Here is a 20,062-nt window from a genome sequence, read left to right on the forward strand (position 1 = left end):
AACAGCAGGGAAGGAGACTCCAGGGCGCCCAGTGGGGCTGGGAGCCTCGGGATTCGCTAACCGAGACCGCAGGCCCAGCCCCTCACTGCGCTCAGAACCTCATCTGGAGCTGCTGTCCCCACCCGAGGAGGACCGGGCGCGTGTGCCGGGGCCGCCAGGCTCCCGGGTTAAGCTGGTTTCGCTCAGTTTCTGGGACCAAATGCTCCTCCGGGCTCGGTTTGGACGTGACCAACTCGCCTTTCTAATCCACGACTTAAAGGGACACACACTTCCCGGTGACTCTGGAGAAGCAGAAGCCCCTCCCCCTGCAGGGCCCGCTGGCCCGCCTGTTCCCAGCGCCCCTCAGCTGCAGGGCACCAGAGCCTGTCCACTCGAGGCCAAACTCGCACAAGACAGACGACTCCCGGGACCAAGAGACCCTCAGGGCCGAGGGGCGTGAAAGGGGGTCCCTGAGCTGTGCCCCACACTCCCGGCCCCTCAGCCCTCCGGGAGATGCTCGGGCCCTTCAGCATGCAGAGAAGGAAGCTCCTCTCGCAAGGGTCTGCACATGCGGGAGGGGCTGACAGGGTCCTGGCCTGCAGCCTCTTCCAGGGTCCTTGCCAAGAGCAGTCACGGAGGGCTTCCTGGCTGGGCTGCAGGAGAAGGCTCCGTGCCACAGCCCAGAGAGCTCTCTTATTCCTGACACCGTCCCGGGGCGGCACAGCCCTGGGAGCAGTGGATGACGGGGCACGTGCAAAGTTGCGGGGGCCGCCCCTGGTGGACACGGGTAAAGCCCTGCAGGGAGCAGGGCTGGGGCGAGCCCCATGGGGGGGTGGCCGGGGGCGGGACGGCTGGTTCCCCCTCTGCTGCCGTGTCAGGGCCACACAGCGGGCCCCTCGCCTGCGGGTTCCAGGAGTGCTGGATGCTCCTTCTTGCCTCCCCGTGGAGGTGTGGGGCCCCCAAACGCAGGGCCCCAGAGCCCCCGTCCAGCACACGCGCATCACGGCCAGTGACTGGGGCTGGGATCCTGTTCCAGTGCCCACCCATCCACCCACCAGGTCTTGGGGCGGGGCGGGGAGTGGAGGGCAGCCGGCAGCTGGAACTCGGGGCGGGAGGCGGGGCAGGGAAAGAAAGCAAAGGGCGCGGGGACGAAGCCCTGAACCACACCGCCTCTTCTTCTCCTCCCCGCAAAGAACGGAGACGTCCATCCCGGCAGGTGCTGAGGGGACCACAGGGACTCTCCACAGGGCTGACGAGCACTCTGGCCGGAGCCAGAGCCACGTGGTCAGTGGCCGGCCTCACCGCCCAGCTCGGCCCGGGCTCTCTAGTCAAGGGTCACGGACGGTCAGGTCTCGGAGCCCGCTCTGGGCACCCGCGGACACACCCGCGGGGAGGGGCGGGGCAGCCCTGGGCTCCGTCCCCCAGTCCTCATTCCACAGCAGCTGCCCAGGGACGTGGGGCTGAGAGGCTGTGGGGAGGGAGGCCAGGCTGCGTGGGGGTCTGCGGGGACGGGGGCACTGGGGGCTGACGTCCAGGAAGGGCGGGGAGACGCAGACGCCCCACCCTAGAAACACATCACAGGAGAGCCCAGGGCCGTCTCAGAGGGACCCGCTGATCCCGCATCCAGCCTCTGAGGGACCCGCTCACCTCACATCCAGCCTCTGAGGGACCCGCTCACCCCCACATCCAGCCTCTGAGGGACCCGCTCACCCCCACAGCCAGCCTCTGAGGGACCCGCTCACCCCCACAGCCAGCCTCTGAGGGACCCGCTCACCCCCACAGCCAGCCTCTGAGGGACCCGCTCACCCCCACATCCAGCCTCTGAGGGACCCGCTCACCCCCACAGCCAGCCTCTGAGGGACCCATCCACCCCCACATCCAGCCTCTGAGGGACCCATCCACCCCCACATCCAGCCTCTGAGGGACCCATCCACCCCCACATCCAGCCTCTGAGGGGACCCGCTCACCTCACATCCAGCTTCTGAGGGAAACCGCTCACCTCACATCCAGCCTCTGAGGGGACCCGCTCACCCCCACATCCAGCCTCTGAGGGGACCCGCTCACCTCACATCCAGCCTCTGAGGGGACCCGCTCACCCCCACATCCAGCCTCTGAGGGGACCCGCTCACCCCCACATCCAGCCTCTGAGGGGACCCACTGACCCCACATCCGGCCTCTGAGGAGACCCTCTCAACCCCACATCCAGCCTCTGAGAGGACCCACCCACCCTCACATCCAGCCTCTGAGGGGACCCGCTGACCCCGCATTCAGCCTCTGAGGGGACCCGCTCACCCACACATTCAACAGGGACCCCAAGAGCCTCAGTGAAGGCTGAGACTGGTGGGCAGAGCTCAGCAGGGCCACACCCAGGGCCCCGGGGCAGCTGCCACCAAACATGGGCTCCGTCCCTGTGAGCTGGCAGGACCCCGGGTTTCCAAGGGCTCATCCTGACCTCGGGCCCCCAGCAAGCCCTCACACTGCCCGTGGAATGAAGCACATTCCTCTTCGGGCAGGGATTCGCCAAGAATGCAGCTGTTTCCATCTGAGAGAACATGGTGAAACGCGGAAACTTTCACGAAAGTAGAGCCCAGCTGGCCCAAGACTCCTGGCGCGCTTGTGTGTGTGTGTGTGTGTGTGTGTGTGTGTGTGTGTGTGTGTGTGTGAGTGTGTGTGTTCGAGCAAGACAGGGTATGAAAGGAAGCAGGGCCGACTCCTGGCCTGGGTGTGGCTCTGGTGGTCAGTTACCAGCTGAGACCTGGGCTGGGGCGTGTGTGGGCATCTGCCTGCTCCTGCGCATCCGGTGACAGGGTGTCTGCAGGGTGCACACACACCTACGCACACACACACATTCATGCACACAAATAGCCATACACATGCACTCACACCCCACACTCACATCACACACTCAAACACACATTATTGTACACATACACCACACACACACACACTCACACTCACATACATTCACACACTCAGACCCATGCACACAAACACATATTCATGTAGATACATCCATGGACACACACACACACACCTATTCGACAGACTTACACACATTCATAGACCCACACACACTCACCCCTCACCCACCACTTACAGTCACACTCCTACACAGTCAATAGTCACACAGTCACACACACGTCATGTCCATGCACACAGACTCACAATCACCCCCTTGCGTGCGTGCGAGCGCGTGCGCGCACACACACACACACACACACACACACACACACACACACACACACACGCGCGTGTCTACTCTGAGCTGGCCCTGGCTCTGGGCTTTGGTTCCCGGGCACCTGTCTCCTGGGCTCTCAGGGCGAGCAGCGTGGCCATCGAGAGGGGGCGTGTCAGGGTCTCCGTCCATCCCTCCCCCACCCTCCCTCCTGCCCCGTCCGTCCCGCCACCGCCAAGCTCTGACTCCTGTCGGCATCCAGCTGCGGGGCAGCCGCTCACTGGGAAACACAGACAACGGCCGGCTCTCTGGCTCGGAAGCCCGGAACCTTCCAGAACAGTCCGCAGCCTGCACCCGGGCTGCCCAGTGGGGCTCTCCCGGCCACTCCACGGTCTCCGGGACAAGCACCTCACGTGGGCCGCTCAGCAGGGAAATGCAGCAGCTGCACCAGGGGCCGCACGTCCTGCTCCGGGCGACGGGGCAGGCGGTCATACAGACAGCATGTGACAGTCATGCAGACACAAGCACGCAGCACATGGGCACAAGCACACAGGCACACACAAAACAGCCTCACAGACACACGTGCCCGAGAGCTCACGCTCCCTCACGGGCACACACACACATTGACACACATCTGACACGCGTGCACATACATGCAGACACGCGAACCCCGGACTGCGCTTACCCACGTAGCCCGGAGTGCCGCAGGCCGTGGACATGACGTCCCCTTTGCCCTCCATCTTGGACAGGCCGAAGTCGCTGATCATGATCTTGGACTCCTCGTCCTGACTGTAGTACAGCAGGTTCTCCGGCTGCAGGAGGGGGGGCTCAGGCGGGACCAGTGCACCCCAGGGGCCCGGGGCAGGGCAGCGGCGGCTGCGGGGGGGGGGGGGGTGCGGGAAGGGGCGCTGTCTCCCTCCCGGGCCCGCTCCCGGGGTGGAGGTCACTGAGGGTCGCTGCGTTGGACGTCCCTGGAGCCCTCTGTGCTGGGCTGGAGCGGGGCTGGCCCCGGGGCCTCCCCGTCCCTGCTGGGGGGCACCCCTGCTCCCCCCCGTGTCGGGTCCTTCCGTCCCTTCCAGTCCCCCGGGCAGGTGTGCAGGGCCGTGCCCAGGTGCTGAGGGCCGGTCACCCCCAGTTCCTCCGGGGGACAAGCGCAGAACCTGCCCTGGGGTGGGGGACTCGCCCCAGCTGTGCTCCCCTCTCTGTGCCCCCACCGGCCCCCTTGTGAGCGGGGCGGGGCTGCGGCTCGTGGGCACACGCTGACTCTCATTCCCTGGGCCGGACCCCCACCCCCGCCCCCGCCCCAGGCTCTTCTGGCCAGGGTGTGAGCCCAGCCCCTCCCCCAACACAGCCCAGCGCCTGGATCTGACTCCAGCGGGCCCCAGGCCCCGGGCCCCGCCCACGCTCACCTTGAGGTCGCGGTGCACGATCCCCATCCTGTGCAGGTAGTAGACCGCGTCCAGCACCTGGCGGATGAGCGTGCTGGCGTCCTTCTCCGTGTAGAAGCCCTTCTCCACGATGCGGTCGAACAGCTCCCCGCCCGACACGCTGCGAGAGACAGACCCTCTGTCTGCCGGCGTCTGCGGCCTCCCTGCCGCCCGCGCTGCCTCCACAGTGAGGCCCCTCTGCGTCCCCCCTCCCCGCCGCCGTCTCCACACATGAGGCCCCTCTCCGTCCCCTCTCCCCGCTCGTTCCGCCCCACTCGGGGGAAGCTCTGGGGCACGTTTGCCAGGCAGAGGCCTGCGTTCCACTGAGCGAACAGGATCTGAACAACCCGGGGCGCCAGACAGAGCCCAGGAGTGGCGGGGAGCCTCGTATCCGGGCCCCGGCATGAGCCCCTTGCCCGGGAAGCCGTGATGTGCCCGGGGGTCCCCCTGGTGCAGAGGGCCCCATGTGATTTACGCCCCGGAACTCGTGGCTGGCCGTGCAGAGTGCCCGGGCCGTCCACACGCCACGAGGCGTTCCCAGCTGTGGGCACACGCGCCTGCTCGAGTGACCGAGAGCCAACCGCCTGCGGCTGCTGCGCGGTCCCTGGTGACCCTGCGGTCAGCTCACAGGTGCACGGTGTGGCCTGCCCGCCAGGCCGGGGCTTCTTGGTGCTGCTGTTCGGTCAACCCTGCCCGCCCTCTTGGGCTTGAGAGGGACAGGCAAGTGCAGGAAGCGGAGCTGCAGCCCTACTGTGAGAACAAGCCTTCGTTTTGCCCCCCAGGCTGGGTAAAGGGTATTTCCCCTCTCTTTTTGGGCCACACCTGGGGATGCTCAGGGGTCCCGCCTGGCTCTGCACTCAGGAATTACCCCTGGCGGTGCTCGGGGACGCTATGGGGTGCCGGGGATCACACCCAGGTGGGCCGCGTGCCGGGAGAAGGCCCTCCTGGCTGTGCTGTTGCTCCAGCTCTGGTAATGAGATTTTCGTACAAAATAGCAAAGAGCGCGTGTCTGTGTTTGTTTGGGGCTACTCCCGGCGGTGCTCAGGGCTGCCTCGGGCTCTGCACTCGGGGATCACTCTGGGCAGTCCTTGGGGGACCATATGGGGTGCCGGGGATCTACAGTAGGTTGGCCACATGCCAGGCCAGTGTCGTACCCGCTGTACCATCACTCCTGCCCAGAGCACGCGTTCGAGAGAGACAGGACGTTCGTGCCCCGGGCTCCCTCCTGGCCAGCGTCACTTGGTACTTAGACCTGTTCGTATGTGCGCCCTGTGGCCCAGGGGCATGAGGCCACCGTCGGGGCCTGCCCGAGACCCTCTCACTGCGGAAGGAACTGGTACGTTCCAGAAGACAAGACGCTGCAGCCACTGGCTTTGGGGAGCTTCCCAAGGGCATGCTCCCGGGCGCTGACCGTCCCAAGGAGAAAGGGGCAGGATACGGCACACACAGCAGGCGACGGGCAGGAGCTGCCCAGGGCAGCACGGAACCACGGTGCCACGGACAGAAAAAACCCGGGAGAGGAATCCCGCTCAGTGCCGGCCCCCCCCCGCCCCAAAGAATCACTTCCTGGAACTTTTCCTTTCTGCGTCCCCCACAGGCTTGGCTCTCCAGAAAAAGCCCGGAAAGGCTTTTCCCTGTCATTTCCCTGTCACATCTCAGAGGCCGCTTGGGCGGGTGCCAGGCGCGGCGGGGACCACAGAGCTGTTCCCTTTGGCAGAGAGGAGAGGCCACTCTGAGGGGCTCACTGAGGGGCGGCAACGCTGGGAGATCAAGAAGGGGCTGGGAGGGGCTCCCAGGAACCTGGCTCAGCCGCGCCCTGACCACGCACGCCGCCCTGTCTAACTAAAGGCTTTGCTTCCTCGGCACGACCAGCGGGGGACAGCGAAGGTCTTTCGTGGGCACCCCGGCCGGGTGTGGATCAGCACCCAGGTGGCAGGGAGACTCTTCAGAGCTTCCTCTGCTCCCGGAGGCCCCAGGGCCCACAGGCTGGGGACTGTGGAGACGGACCCAGCCGAACTCCTTCAGTCCTCACTGAGTCATGTACGCAGTCCCATGACTGCATCTTGGTTCCCAAGGCAAATGGCCCAGTGGGACAGCAAATGGCCGGGGGTCACCGGTAAAGGCATCTTCCTTACAGGGGACACCAGCTGCCTGTTTATTTATTTTAGGAGCCTGGTGTGTGGAGGGGTTGGGCCACACCCAGTGGTGCTCAAACCTTACTCCTGGCTCTGTGCTCAGGGATCAAACCTGGCGGTGCTCCGGGGCCGTATGTGGTGCTGGTGTGGGGGATTGAAGCTGAGATAAGGGCTGGGGTGATAGTTCGGCGGGAGCATTTACCTGGCATGCGGCCAACCTGGGTAACATTCCCGGCATCCCTTAGTGCCTCTAGTGCCTCTAGCGCCGCCAGGAGTCATTCCTGAGTGCAGAGCTGGGAGGAAGCACTGAGCATCGCTGGGTGTGACCCAAAAGCCAAAACCAACCAAACAACAACCCTCCCCCCAAAAAAAAAACCAACCAACAAGCCCCTAAAGGTGGAATGAGCAACTGTTTTCTGGTCCATAAGACAGGTTGGTTCTAGGTTAACTGCCCCAACCAACATGCTGGTGAGTTAAAAACCGTTGCCAGAGGAGAAAGGGCGAGAAGGACAGAGCGAAAGGCAGCGTCGGGCCAGGGCTGGTTCTTCGGGGAGCGTCTGGAGTCTCGAGGGTGAGGAAGGCTGGCACACAGCGGCTGGGGCTCAGGCCGCTTGCTCCCCGCGTCCACCTGGGCATGGCAGACACGGCCGTGCGCTCCGGCCCCCGACGTCTTGGGCCAGCCACGAAGTGCGGCTGTGAAGAGCGTCACGCCCGCATCCGTGAGTGTGTGTCACCCCGACACCACAGGGAGCACGTAGGGGCCGACTCCCCGCCTCCCCCGGAAGAATGGGCCACGCTCCGAGAAGCAGGCGCCTTTCCACGAAGCAGAGGAAATCTGCACAGACCCATTGTGCGCGGTGCCCGAATCAGCCCCCGGAACTTCCCGGCACAGAAGTGCCCGGGGCCAGAGGGTCTCCCTGCCGGGCGCCCCACCGTTTAGAGAAGACTCGGATGCCAATTATCAAACACTTCCAAAAAGAAGCAGGAGAGGGGACAGTTAAACACTCAGTCCATGAAGCCAGGACCGCCCGGATGGCCAGGTCAGACGGGGACAGTCAGGGGAACCCTCCGCGTGTGCCTGGAGAGTGCAGAGCCCCCGCACCCCTGGGGACGACGGCAAGGCTCGCTCCCACGCCAGGATCACGTGCGACGGAGCCCTGGGACGCAGGATGTCGGACACACACTCACGGATCCCCGCGGTGAGGCAGACTCAGAGACCAGAGGCCCTCGCAGCCGGCAAGGCGGCCTCGGGGAACCAGCATCCCCTCAGACGCGCCGGGCAGCAGGTCAGCAGGGAAGGCGCTGGCCGTGCATGTGGCTGACCGGGTTTGACCCCCGGGGCCCCATATGGTCCTCCAAGCACCACCAGGAGTGATCCCGGGGCCAAGAGCCAGGAGCAAGCCCTGAGCAGGGCTGGGTGGGACCCCAAAACCCAAACCCAACAACGACAATAAAGACGAAAGCGAAAAATAACCCAGCAACCCCTGAGCGGACAGACACGGGCGGGACCGGCCTCTGCGCCACCGCGGGACCAGGCACGCGTCCTCAGTGCGAGGAGTGGCTGCGTGTGTCTGTCCCAGCACTTCTCTGCAGTGCAGCATTTGACATCTTGGGAAAAAGGAAATAAAAGACGAAGCAAAACTGTCTGCAGATGACAGAGTCTTGTCTGTGGGAGCGTGAAGGCTCCTCGCCAAACAGAATCTACTTGGTCAAGTTGTCAGGCTCTAAATCAACATGCAGAGGGGCCGGAGCAATAGCACAGCGGGGAGGGCGTTTGCCTTGCACGCGGCCGACCCGGGTTCGATCCCCGGCATCCCATATGGTCCCCTGAGCACCGCCAGGAGTAATTCCTGAGTGCAGAGACAGGAGTAACCCCTGAGCATCGCCGGGTGTGACCCAAAAGAAAAAATATTAAATCAACATGCAGAAACTAGCTGCGCCCCCGTCCATAACGACGGACGCTCCACAACCACCCCCAGAAGTAAATCAGGAAGGATCTGCTGACAGCAGCCAGCACCAGGATCAAGCCCCGCAGGAACTGACCTAGTGGAGGTGAGAAACGTGGACAGTGACAAGGACCCACGGCAATAAATCAAAAATCACGCTGAGGCGATGAGACGAGTAGCCAGGAGTGTCTCCAGGTTCTTGAGCTGAAGTCACAGGTGTTGGCATCTCCACCTCTGCAACCCCCTCAGACCCCAACAGCCTGTAGCTTATTTTTTTAGAACTAGAAAGGGCAAAGTTCACATTCATATGGAACCACGAGGGCCTCCCAAATAACAAAACAATCCCAAGAAAGAGAAGCAAAACTGTGGGCAACACAGAGCGAGATTCTCAATGGACAATGGAGCAGTCCAGAGAGAAGGCAGCAGGGCTGGGACACGGCCGCGGGGAAGGAACGAGCGCAGGGATAACCCCGCGGTGAGGCGTAGGCTGACTTTGACAACGGAGTCACGGATTCTCAGCGGCGGAGAGACAGGCTCTCCGAGACATGAAGACACTCACAGGCGAAACAATGACTTTTGACCTGTACTGTGATTATTTTTTTCTTTTTGGGTCACACCCGGCGATGCTCAGGGGTTACTTCTGGCTCTGCACTCAGGAATTACTCCTGGTGGTGCTCAGAGAACCATATGGGATGCTGGGAATCAAGCCCAGGTCGGCTTTGTGCAAGGCAAATGCCCTACCTGCTGTGCTATCTGTATAATTATTTTATTTATCTATTTGTTTATTTATTTATTTTGCTTTTTGGGTCACACCTGGCACTACACAGAGGTTATTCCTGGCTCTGCACTCAGGAATTACTCCTGGCAGTGCTCAAGGGACCATATGGGATGCTGGGAATTGAACCCCAGTCAGCCGCGTGTAAGGCAAATGCCCTTCCCGCTGTGCTATCGCTCCAGCCCCTGTATCATTATTTAAAAAATTAATTATTCTCTCACTTGAGTCACTGTGAGAGGAACTGCTCATAAGAACAGGTTTCAGCATCCAATACCAGCTGCCTCCACCGGCGTCTGGCTCCGCCACCACTGGCCCTGGGGACTCTTGTCTTTCATCATAGAAACACTCGACGTGGATTAAAGGCTTCAATGCAGAATCTCAAGTGGTAAAAGTCCTGAGAGGAGTTGAGGGGAAAGTGCCTGGACATTCTCTTGGATGAGGCGCCCGAGGCACAGGCAACAAAGTGGGAACAGCCGGGTGTGAGGACACGGACCCACAGCCCGGCCCAGGAGGGCAGGGGCAAGTCTCAGGGGAGGCCAGTCAGCAGAACAGGCGAGAAAGTCACAGGCTATCCCACGGGGGTTGGGGGAGGAGAGAGAGAGGGAGGGGAAAGGAAGGAGGGAGGGAAGGAAGAAAGGAGAGAGGGAGGGAGAGGAAGGAAGGAAGGAGGGAAGAGAAAAGAAGGAGGGAGGGAGGGAGAAGGGAAGGGAGGGAAGAAGGGAAGGAAAGAGGGAGGAAAGAAAGAAGGGAGGGAGGGAGGGAAGGAAGGAAGGGGGAGGGAGAGACAATGGGAGGGAGGAAGGGAAGGAGGGAAGGAAGGGAAGGAGGTGGGAAGAGAGGGAGGGAGGGAGGGAGGGAGGAAGAGAGAGAAAGAAATAAAAACAAGACATGTACTATTTCAACTTTGAATGGAAGAAAAAGCAATATAAATTCCAGAGGGGCGATGAAGCCAGCCCCGGTGACGAGGCCAGCGCGCGGACCCCACGCCGGCCCTGCAAACTGGCCGGAACGGTGCCCTCACACCGCCACCTGGGCATTGGGCCTGTTCACGCCCGTCATTTCCCGGGTGCCGCATTCTACCTTGTGCCATTTTAAAGCCCGAGGGAGCCCTCTGGCGGCCCCTGAGTCCGATGAAACCCTCCCCACCCCGGAACCCGCCAGAGCTGGGGGAAGCCGCGGGGGCTCCTGCCCTCAGCCGCTCGCCCGCTCCGCCATGGCCCGGACCAACACCGACACCGTAGCCGTAAGTGAGCGAGAAAACGCTGGCGTGGGACTCTACGTAAGGCCGTATTTTCCTGCACAGATAAGGAGGCAGTTGATTCAATTTAATGGCAAACTGGAACTCACCCCCTCCCCCCCACGAGCCTCTGGCTTGCTGAGATGACGCATGGGTTTAATTAGCTCGCCTGGCTCCGATGTCAGAGAGACAAGGCTCTGCGGGAAGATCCAGTGCCTGCTCCGAAGAAATTAAGATTTCAATCCTGAGCACTGTTAATAAAGATAATTTAGTACTTAATACATCCTTCCAGGCCGCGCTGGAATTGTTAATGGGTTTAGCACATGGTTTCTCCAAATATAGAACATGTCCTTCTCTGTAATAATTTTTTTCTTGTTGAAAAATGTACATGTATTACTTTTACAAGGAAGGAGGACAGATGACTCCAAATTCCATGTCATGGCTGTGGGCAAAGATTTTTTGTGCAATAATACACGCCAACTTTTCTTCCAAGCTTCCATTACTCTGACTTTCCCAGCACCGAAACAGTTACTGCAAATATGTCCTTTCTTTTGCTAATATTTTTTTTTTTGCACGAGGAAAACCCAGCTTCTTCCATGAGTCTAATTATACTGACTTTACTGGCAACACAAAGAAAAAGCAGTTAAGAGTTCCCCATTATTACTTTCCTAGTTCATTGTTAAAATATAAATTGGTCCAGAAAGTTGGCATGAACACAGAAAACCAGGCTGCAATTTTTCAAAGTACTTAAAAGACCCATACAAAGGCTCGCTCGGAAGAAAAGCTACATCTCCCGAAACCACAATTTCAGCCGATAGACTATGGAAAAACACGTGGCCAGGGGGTTCTTTGGAAACAAATGGCATTTCCATTTTCGTGACAGTGTAACCTTTTCACATTTTTGTTTACTTATTTTTGTGTTTGACTTGGATACACTGAACGCTTTCTGAGGCTCATAATTGTGAGCATGAAAATTATGTACTTGTTATTAAAATGCCCTATATTAAGCACATGCCCGATGTGTTACTGAACGTTCTTTGAATCCCATTTTAACTCCCACTGGTTTTTTTTGCCATGATTTATTTCCTGTGAGTGCTAGTGTATAAACATCTTGGTTCAACTGTCAGTTTGTACCCACCTTTCTGTCGGTTTGACAGCTCGAAGGGTTTCCCTCACAAGTCCATTATTTTCATTTTTGGGACAGTCATTTGGGGGCTGGCACCCACTTGGAACATCTGAGTGACAGATTTGGGGCCCGAACACGCCATTTCTCACTGGCTCACACACAGCGTCCTTCACAGACGCTTCCCGGCTTGGAGAGAATCCGGGAGCCCGCGGTGAGCAGGCAGACAGGTGTGGGCTCGCACACAGAGGAAGCGGCCCGGCCGTTAGCACCACCCGGCCCTGCCACGTGGACGGCTCGGGAGGGGCCATGCAGGAGGAGGGGGACCACGCAGTCTGGAGTCACACGTGTGGGGGGGGTGGGTCACTGACAGCTACGACGCCCCAACTGTGGCCTCCGGAAGAGGGCGGCGGGCAGAGCTTCTCGGGGTGAGTCTGGGCCAGTTCCCTGCGCCCCCCGCCACGCCCACGGCCCCCGATGCCGGGAAGCCCCTCTACGGCCTGTCCCAGAGGTGAAGGAGTCTCACGAAGACAGACCAGCGGCAAGAATTTCTCAGGCGCCTGCTGAGACCTGGGGTGAGCCTGGAGGGGCCCGGCTGGCGCCCGCCCCCTCACTCCAAACCACCGCCGTGCCTCGGGCCAGGCGCCCACTTAAATATTCTGGATTTTTCTAGAGTGCAGCATCCTCAGACTCTCCAACACCAACATCCCCAGGAGCCCCGCAGACTGGATGGGGTGCGAGGTAGAAGCCAACTGATGGCGACTAACAAAAGCATTCGCACCCAAGGCTTCCCTGCAACGAGGAGACCCTCAGACAAGGGCTCAGCGCCCCCGCGGTGAGATGCAACGAATTCACAAATACTCTTTTACTGGAATGTTTTTTGCTTTTTTGCTTTTTGGGTCCCACCCGGCGATGCTCAGGGGTTACTCCTGGCTCTGCACTCAGGAATCACTCCTGGCGGTGCTCGGGGGACCCTATAGGATGCTGGGATTCGAACCCGGGTCGGCCTTGTGCAAGGCAAACGGCCTCCCCGCTGTGCTGTCGCTCCGGCCCCTGAAGTATTTTCTGATTATTGTTAGCCATCTCAGGACAAGCAATATAAGGTAATGACGGTGGGCCTGCTACAGGGACAGGCTTGGGGTGGTCGGGAAAGTCGGGGCAACAGTGGAGGGAGGTGACGGGGGCGGGACTGGGCTGGAACATCGAGTGCCGGGAGCCAATCATGATGGACAACTTCATAAACCGAGATGTTTAACTAGGGGGCTGGGGAAAGGGGTTGGGGCGGGCCGGGAACAGGTTTTGGGTGCAGAAGGGAGGAGCTGAGGGGCGGGCGTGTCTGTCAGCACGCGGCTCTCACGTGTCAACCAACAGCTCTTCCCAACAGGTAAGTACAGGGCGGGACCTCGGCCTTCCTCACCGCCCGCACCTGCGCGGGTCTGGGGGCCGAGGCAAGCACCCTGGGCGGGGATGGCACTGGCCTGGCCACCCAGGGCTTCCCCGTGCACCTCCCGCGGCTCGTGAGCAGGGGGGCAGGTGAGGCCCCTCGAGCACCCGCTTTCCTCACAGCTGAGCCGCGTCTCGCGGGGGAGGGGCCACACCTCTTTCCCGGCTCACGGTCCCTCACGGCTCGTGGGCGCTTCCTGGCACCCGGGAGCAGGCCTGGAACTCGGGACCGAGATGCGGGCCGGCTGCATCCCAGGCTCCGAGCCGTTCCCCACGGGCGCGGCCCGACAGCCCCCACACGGGCGGGAGATGGAGGCCGGCTGTCCGTCCTCCCAGCTGGCCTCTGCACCCACAGGGCTCGGGGAAATGCAACAACAGGACATGGCGGGTCTCGATTCTGCCACTGTCCCTCAAGCTCTCTCCGGAGAGAACTTTCATTTATTGAATCTCTGTGAGATACACAGTGACGCTCACGGTCGGGTTTCAGTCATACGATGTTCTGACACCTGCCCCTTCACAGGGTCATTTCCCACCACTGATGTCCCCAGTTTCCCTCCGGCCACCCCCCCCCCCCCAGTCTGCCTCTATGGCAAACAACTGCTCTCGCTCCCTCTTTCTCTCTCTCCCTCTCTCTCTCCATCCCTCTCTCTCTCTCTCCCTCTCTCTGTCTCTCTCCATCCCTCTCTCTCTCTCTATCTCTCCCTCCCTCTCTGTCTCTCTCCCTCCCTCTCTCATCCCTCTCTCTCTTCCCTTGCAGGCACTGTGGTTTGCAATCCTGTCACTGAAAGATCCTGCTTATTCCTCTCCGTCCTTTCAGCACTCACTTCTCGCCCACAGTGCTCATTTCCAACTATCATTGTCCTAGTGGTCCCAGCTCTGTCCTAACTGCCCTCCCCAGTTTGAGGGCTAGGCGTGGGGTGGGGTGGGGTGGGGTGGGGGGTCGGTTCTTGACTTTCAGTGTCTGCCTCACTGGGAGAGCAGGCGTGCCCCCTCCCCCCGCTGGCCCTCCCGTGCTCGGAGTGGCTGTGCGTGTGGCCTCCAGAGCTCACGAGGGGCGTCTGGCACACGGCTCCCTTCCCTCCCCCTCACACGCTCCTGCTCAGAGGAACCGTCTCGCACAGTCCTGACTGCAGCCACGCCTCAAGTGCACCTGCACCCCCCACTCACAGAGATGGAGACAGAGAGAGGGAGAGAGGGAGAGACACACAGAGAGGGACAGAGAGAGACAGAGAGGGGTAGAGATAGAGACAGAGACGGAGAGGGGAGAAGAGAGAGAGGAGAGAGAGAAGGGGAGAGAGGAGAGAGGGGGAGAGAGGAGAGAGGGGTAGGGAGAGAGGGGAGGGGGGAGGGGCAGAGAGAGGGGAGAGAGAGAGGGGGGTGGGGAGAGAGGGGGAGAGAGAGGGGTGGGGAGAGAGGGGAGGAGGAGGGGCAGAGAGAGGGGAGAGAGAGGGGTGGGGAGAGAGGGGAGGGGGAGGGGCAGAGAGAGGGGAGAGAGAGAGGGGGGTGGGGAGAGAGGGGAGAGAGAGGGGGTGGGGAGAGAGGGGAGGAGGAGGGGCAGAGAGAGGGGAGAGAGAGGGGTGGGGAGAGAGGGGAGGGGGAGGGGCAGAGAGAGGGGAGAGAGAGAGACAGGGGTGTGGAGAGAGGGGAGAGAGAGGGGTGGGGAGAGAGGGGAGGAGGAGGGGCAGAGAGAGGGGAGAGAGAGAGGGGTGGAGAGAGAGGGGAGAGAGAGGGGTGGGGGAGAGAGGGGAGGGGGAGGGGCAGAGAGAGGGGAGAGAGAGAGGGGGGTGGGGAGAGAGGGGAGAGAGAGGGGTGGGGAGAGAGGGGAGGAGGAGGGGCAGAGAGAGGGGAGAGAGAGAGGGGTGGTGAGAGAGGGGAGAGAGAGGGGGTGGGGAGAGAGGGGAGGGGGAGGGGCAGAGAGAGGGGAGAGAGAGAGGGGTGGGGAGAGAGGGGAGGAGGAGGGGCAGAGAGAGGGGAGGGGGAGGGGCAGAGAGAGGGGAGAGAGAGAGAGGGGTGGGGAGAGAGGGGAGAGAGAGGGGTGGGGAGAGAGGGGAGGAGGAGGGGCAGAGAGAGGGGAGAGAGAGAGGGGTGGGGAGAGAGGGGAGGGGGAGGGGCAGAGAGAGGGGAGAGAGAGAGAGGGGTGGGGAGAGAGGGGAGAGAGAGGGGTGGGGAGAGAGGGGAGGAGGAGGGGCAGAGAGAGGGGAGAGAGAGAGGGGTGGGGAGAGAGGGGAGGGGGAGGGGCAGAGAGAGGGGAGAGAGAGAGGGGTGGGGAGAGAGGGGAGGGGGAGGGGCAGAGAGAGGGGAGAGAGAGAGGGGTGGGGAGAGAGGGGAGGGGGAGGGGCAGAGAGAGGGGAGAGAGAGAGGGGTGGGGAGAGAGGGGAGGGGGAGGGGCAGAGAGAGGGGAGAGAGAGAGGGGGTGGGGAGAGAGGGGAGGGGGAGGGGCAGAGAGAGGGGAGAGAGAGAGAGGGGAGGGGAGAGAGGGGAGAGAGAGGGGTGGGGAGAGAGGGGAGGGGGAGGGTTGGGGAGAGAGGGGAGGGGGAAGGGGCAGGGGGGGCGGCAGCTGCCCCCCTCCAAACTCAGCACCCTCCACGCAGGCGGCCGGCTCTGAGCCTGAGCCTGCCCGCCCACAGGGCGCTGCCCAGGCCCTGCTGCCCCCTGCCGTGTGGCCTCTGGTCTCTGGGCCCGCACACCTGGTCGCTGCTGCCAGGGGCCACCAGGGCGCCGCCGGGATGCCCGGGGCCGTGGGTGCCAGGGCGGGAACACGCCGCTCCCGCCTCTCCTGGCCCCAACAGCTCCCGGAGGCAGAGCCACGGTTCCCGGAGGCCCACAGCGGAGACCGGAGTGGGCACCCCAGGCTCCGCGCCCGCCCGTCCCCTCCAGCACGACCCGCCTGAACTGCCGAGAGGTTTCCAAATGAATGGCCCCAGGTGTCCCCCCACAGGGGCTTTGTCTTGCTCGGCCACTAGAGGGCGCGCGGAGGCCACGGGCAAGGCTTCCGGGTATTTCCACTGCTAGTGGGCACAGTGACAGCAGCACGTGTGTGTGCGTGCGCACATGCGTGCGTGACTGTGTATGTGTGTGTTTCTGCGTGTGTCTATGTGTGTGTGTGTCTGTGTGTGTGGTATTAAATAACCACATTCTGATTAGTTAAGACCAGTGTGTGGTTCTCTATGTGTGTGTGTGTGTGTGTGTGTGTGTGTCTGTGTGTCTGTGAGTAGGGTGTGTTTCTGCATGTGTTTCTGTGCGTGTGTCTGTGTGTGCCTGTGTGTATGTGTATGTGTATGTCTGTGTCTGTGTCTGTATGTGGGTGTGTCTATATGTGTGTGTCTGTGTATGTGTGACTCTGTGTCTCTGAATGTCTGTGGGTGTGTCTGTGTGTCTGTGTGTCTGTATGTCTGTGGGTGGTCTCCACGTGCCTGTGTGTGTCTGTATGTGGGTGTGTCTGTGTGTCTGTGTGTGTCTGTGTGTGTCTCTGTGTGCCTGTCTGTATCTGTGTGTGTGTGGTGCGTGGGGCAGTCGGTTTCTTCAGGCTCCGCGGGGAGAGGAGTTGGCGCTAAGCATTTCACAGCCCCCTCTGGTGCGCGTCAGGCTCCTGTGTGCACACAACCCCGGCCAGGTGTTCTCAGGGCGCCCTGGGACGGGGCGGCGCCGGCTCTGCGGTGACCGCCACCGAGGAGCCACTCGGGCCGAGAGGGAGCTGGTCCAGCCTCGCACTGGGGACCCGGCACTGCGGGAGCCTAATGCAGCGCTGGGGGTTACTTAAGACCAGCCGGGGACAGATGGCTCAGTGGTGAGAGCACCTGCCTTGCCGGGGCTGAGCGCAACCTCCAGGGTGGGAAGCCAGTGGGCGACTGGGGGCTGGGTGTGGTCACTTATACTCCGAGGGGCCTGAAAATGCATCCCTCACATACATAGCATTATCTCGATTAACACATACAACGATGGTGTCAATTTGTTACATAAAATCATGTCATCTTTGAGCAGATTTTGAAGAAATTTCCTTTCCCTTTTTTTTCTTTTTAATTTGTAAATCCCTTTAGTTTAGCATTCCAGTGAATAAGATGGGGAAGGGACAATTCTTTTAGACTGTAAATAAGCGACGAACACAGAATAGTAGAACAGTCTATTTTAGAGATGGTTTGCTAGCAATCACCTCCCGGTGGGAAGTTGGGGGTGGGGGTGAAGGGGACAATAACAGGTTTCCTTAGGGCACATGCGAGGTGGGCCCTAAAGCTGGGGATAGGAATCCTGTGCTGATTTGCCCAGAGCTTAGAGGAGAGGATGGAAGAAGACCCAAGTTAGGGGCAGGGTGATAGCACAGCTATCACAGCTATCGGAGCTGGACCCAGGCTCGATCCCCGGTATCCCATAGGGTCCCCGAGCACCACCAGGAGTGATCGCTGAGTGCAGAGCCAGGAGTAACCCCTGAGCATCGCCGGGTGTGGCCCCCAGACCCAAGTCAGAGTCTCCTAAGACTCCTTCCCAAATGATGCCACCTTCCTCGTGCCCAGCAGCCAGAACCAGAATGTGGATTTCCAGAGATGACGAGTGGTTCTCGTGTCCCGAGCCCTCTGCTCGCTGCCTGGCGTCAGGGAACGCGGGGGGGGGGGGAGGGAGCGGCGTGCCCCCGGCACCTGCTGCTAACACTTGTAAAAATCCAACGCTGTCTGCTGGAGCCTCAAGCCCGGGAAAGGCCCTGACTCGCCTCATTCCCTGGCTCTGCTCAGGGCTCGGCCAGTACTGGGTGGCCCAGGCCCCGGTTCTCTGCCTCAGTCCAACGGGGCTCACCCTGCGTCTGCGCCGTGCCACGGGCTGGCCCAGGGAAGCTGCTGTTTGCTGTTTGCCCACTGGACCTAGGCTCCTCTCAGTCTCAGACACGTTAGCTGGGAGCAAACTCCGAGGCTGGGAGTTCTGCTCTGCTATGCCAGAGACTCGGGAGTTCGGGGTCTGAGAGGTGGGCACGGGGCTGGAGCCCAGTGCTGAGTTCCCGCGAGACGGACGTCGCTTCAGAAGCTCCTCTCCCCATTTCCCGAGAAAGCGTTTTTACCAGAACTACTTGTTCCTCCGAATAGGATATTCTGCTGATTCCAACTGTAATGAAGAGCACCAAGAATTCTGAGTAGGATCTAGCCAGTAAATGGCGGCGTCTAGAGGGTGACATTTCCATCTAGGAAACAGACGATTACGGCCGAGCATGAGCGGGGATCTATGACCAGGGCAGACGACAGATACTCCCCAGGCGCCCAGCATCGCCGTGAGTCAGGAAGCAGCTCTGGGGCCCAGTTACAGAAACAGAGACAGCAGGAGGTGAGGCAGCCCTTGAGTTCTGAACCAGCGACGCTGCTTCCTTGCACTGCACTGAAGAGGCGTTCGACACTAGGCGGTGGGAGCAGGGACATGCAGCCAACAGGAGGGACGCTGGACATTAGCCACTTGGGGGAAGCCCACGGCCCCAGTGACGGCCGCCCGGGCTCCAGCCAAACAGCAGAAGCCGCTGATGCCTCTTTCCCGGCTTCCAAGTGCCCAGGGCCCATGGCCCGGAGACTCACAAATAAATCTCGGAAGCGGGCCACAAGCTGCAGAGAGAACTCCGGACCCCAGAGCCACCTTCCAGTTAACAACTTAACTCCAGGGGCTGGAGCGATAGCACAGCGGGGAGGGCGTTTGCCTTGCATGGGGCCGGCCCAGGTTCTATTCCCAGCATCCCATAGGGTCCCCTGAGCACCGCCAGGGGTAATTCCTGAGTGCAGAGCCAGGAATGACCGATGTGCATCACCGGGTGTGACCCAAAAAGAAAAAAACAAACAAACTTAACTCCAGCTCTATCACCCTACTTGAAATTTTAGAATTCCTGAAGTGACATCTCCTACTCTATGGCGCTGATGTTCCAAGAGTAGGGCACCGCCTTGGGTGGGGGTCAAGTAGAAGGCAACTGACCTCGATAGTGCAGCGCACGGCTCCACCTGGGATGACATGTCAGTGGTCCCTTAGACAAGGGCTTACTGGCACCTTCGTACACTTCCCTCCAGGGAAACCTTTTGGGACCATGTTTAGTGGATTATTCATAACAAGCAACACAAAATAAATTATTTAGGATCTGCCTTTGGGCAGGCTTGGGTGGTGATGGGAAAATTTGAAATATGGTGGTGGGAAGGTTCAGCGATGGTGGCCGGATGGTGTTGGAATATTGAACGCAACAAATTATTGGGAACATCAGCAAAGTATTCTTTTTTTTTTTTTTTGGCTTTTTGTGTCACACCCGGCAATGCACAGGGGTGGCTCTGCACTCAGGAATTACTCCTGGCGGTGCTCGGGGGACCATATGGGATTCTGGGAATCGAAGCCGGGTAGGCCGCGTGCAAGGCAAACGTCCTACCCACTGTGCTATCGCTCCAGCCCCCCAAAAATGCTTAAGACAAAAAACCCAAACCAAGTGCAGTGGCCTGGTCCCTGTGGGGCGGCTGCTGCGGGGTGTGGGTGTGGCTCCCCACAGAGATGGGAAGACCGCCTGTCCCCCACCACCAGCCCGGGGCTGGGTCACAGTCACGTCTCCCCACCTCTGAACGTGGATGGCGCCTCACCCATGAGCGGAAGGTGGGACAAGCCAACACTGGCTCCTGGGCACATGGAACCTGGCTGGGAAGGAAACCCCGAGACCCAGGGGAATTCATCGCACTGACGACTGCGCCCGACAAATGAGAATCAACTTCTGGCGGAAACAAACAACAAACAGACATGGAATGGGTTTGTTCCATGTTTTGCTCCTTGTCAAACATCTAGGGGATGACACGACTGCAATGGATTTGGGGTCCCCTCTGGGAGAGC

The 20,062-nt window shown here is 60.7% G+C and overlaps 1 protein-coding gene across 1 annotated transcript in view; it reads right to left on the bottom strand.

Annotated features, from left to right (window-relative positions):
• Positions 1–20,062, bottom strand: part of CAMK1D (calcium/calmodulin dependent protein kinase ID) — a 172,427-nt gene that overhangs the window by 15,181 nt on the left and 137,184 nt on the right. The window contains exons 4-5 of the mRNA XM_055147579.1: positions 4,564–4,702; positions 3,840–3,966 (exon numbers count right to left, since the gene is read on the bottom strand). Coding sequence (XP_055003554.1) covers positions 3,840–3,966; positions 4,564–4,702 — 266 coding nt within the window. The remainder of the gene's footprint in view (positions 1–3,839; positions 3,967–4,563; positions 4,703–20,062) is intronic.

Source organism: Sorex araneus, chromosome 9 (genome assembly GCF_027595985.1).
Source record: "Sorex araneus isolate mSorAra2 chromosome 9, mSorAra2.pri, whole genome shotgun sequence".
Classification (NCBI taxonomy): domain Eukaryota; kingdom Metazoa; phylum Chordata; class Mammalia; order Eulipotyphla; family Soricidae; genus Sorex; species Sorex araneus.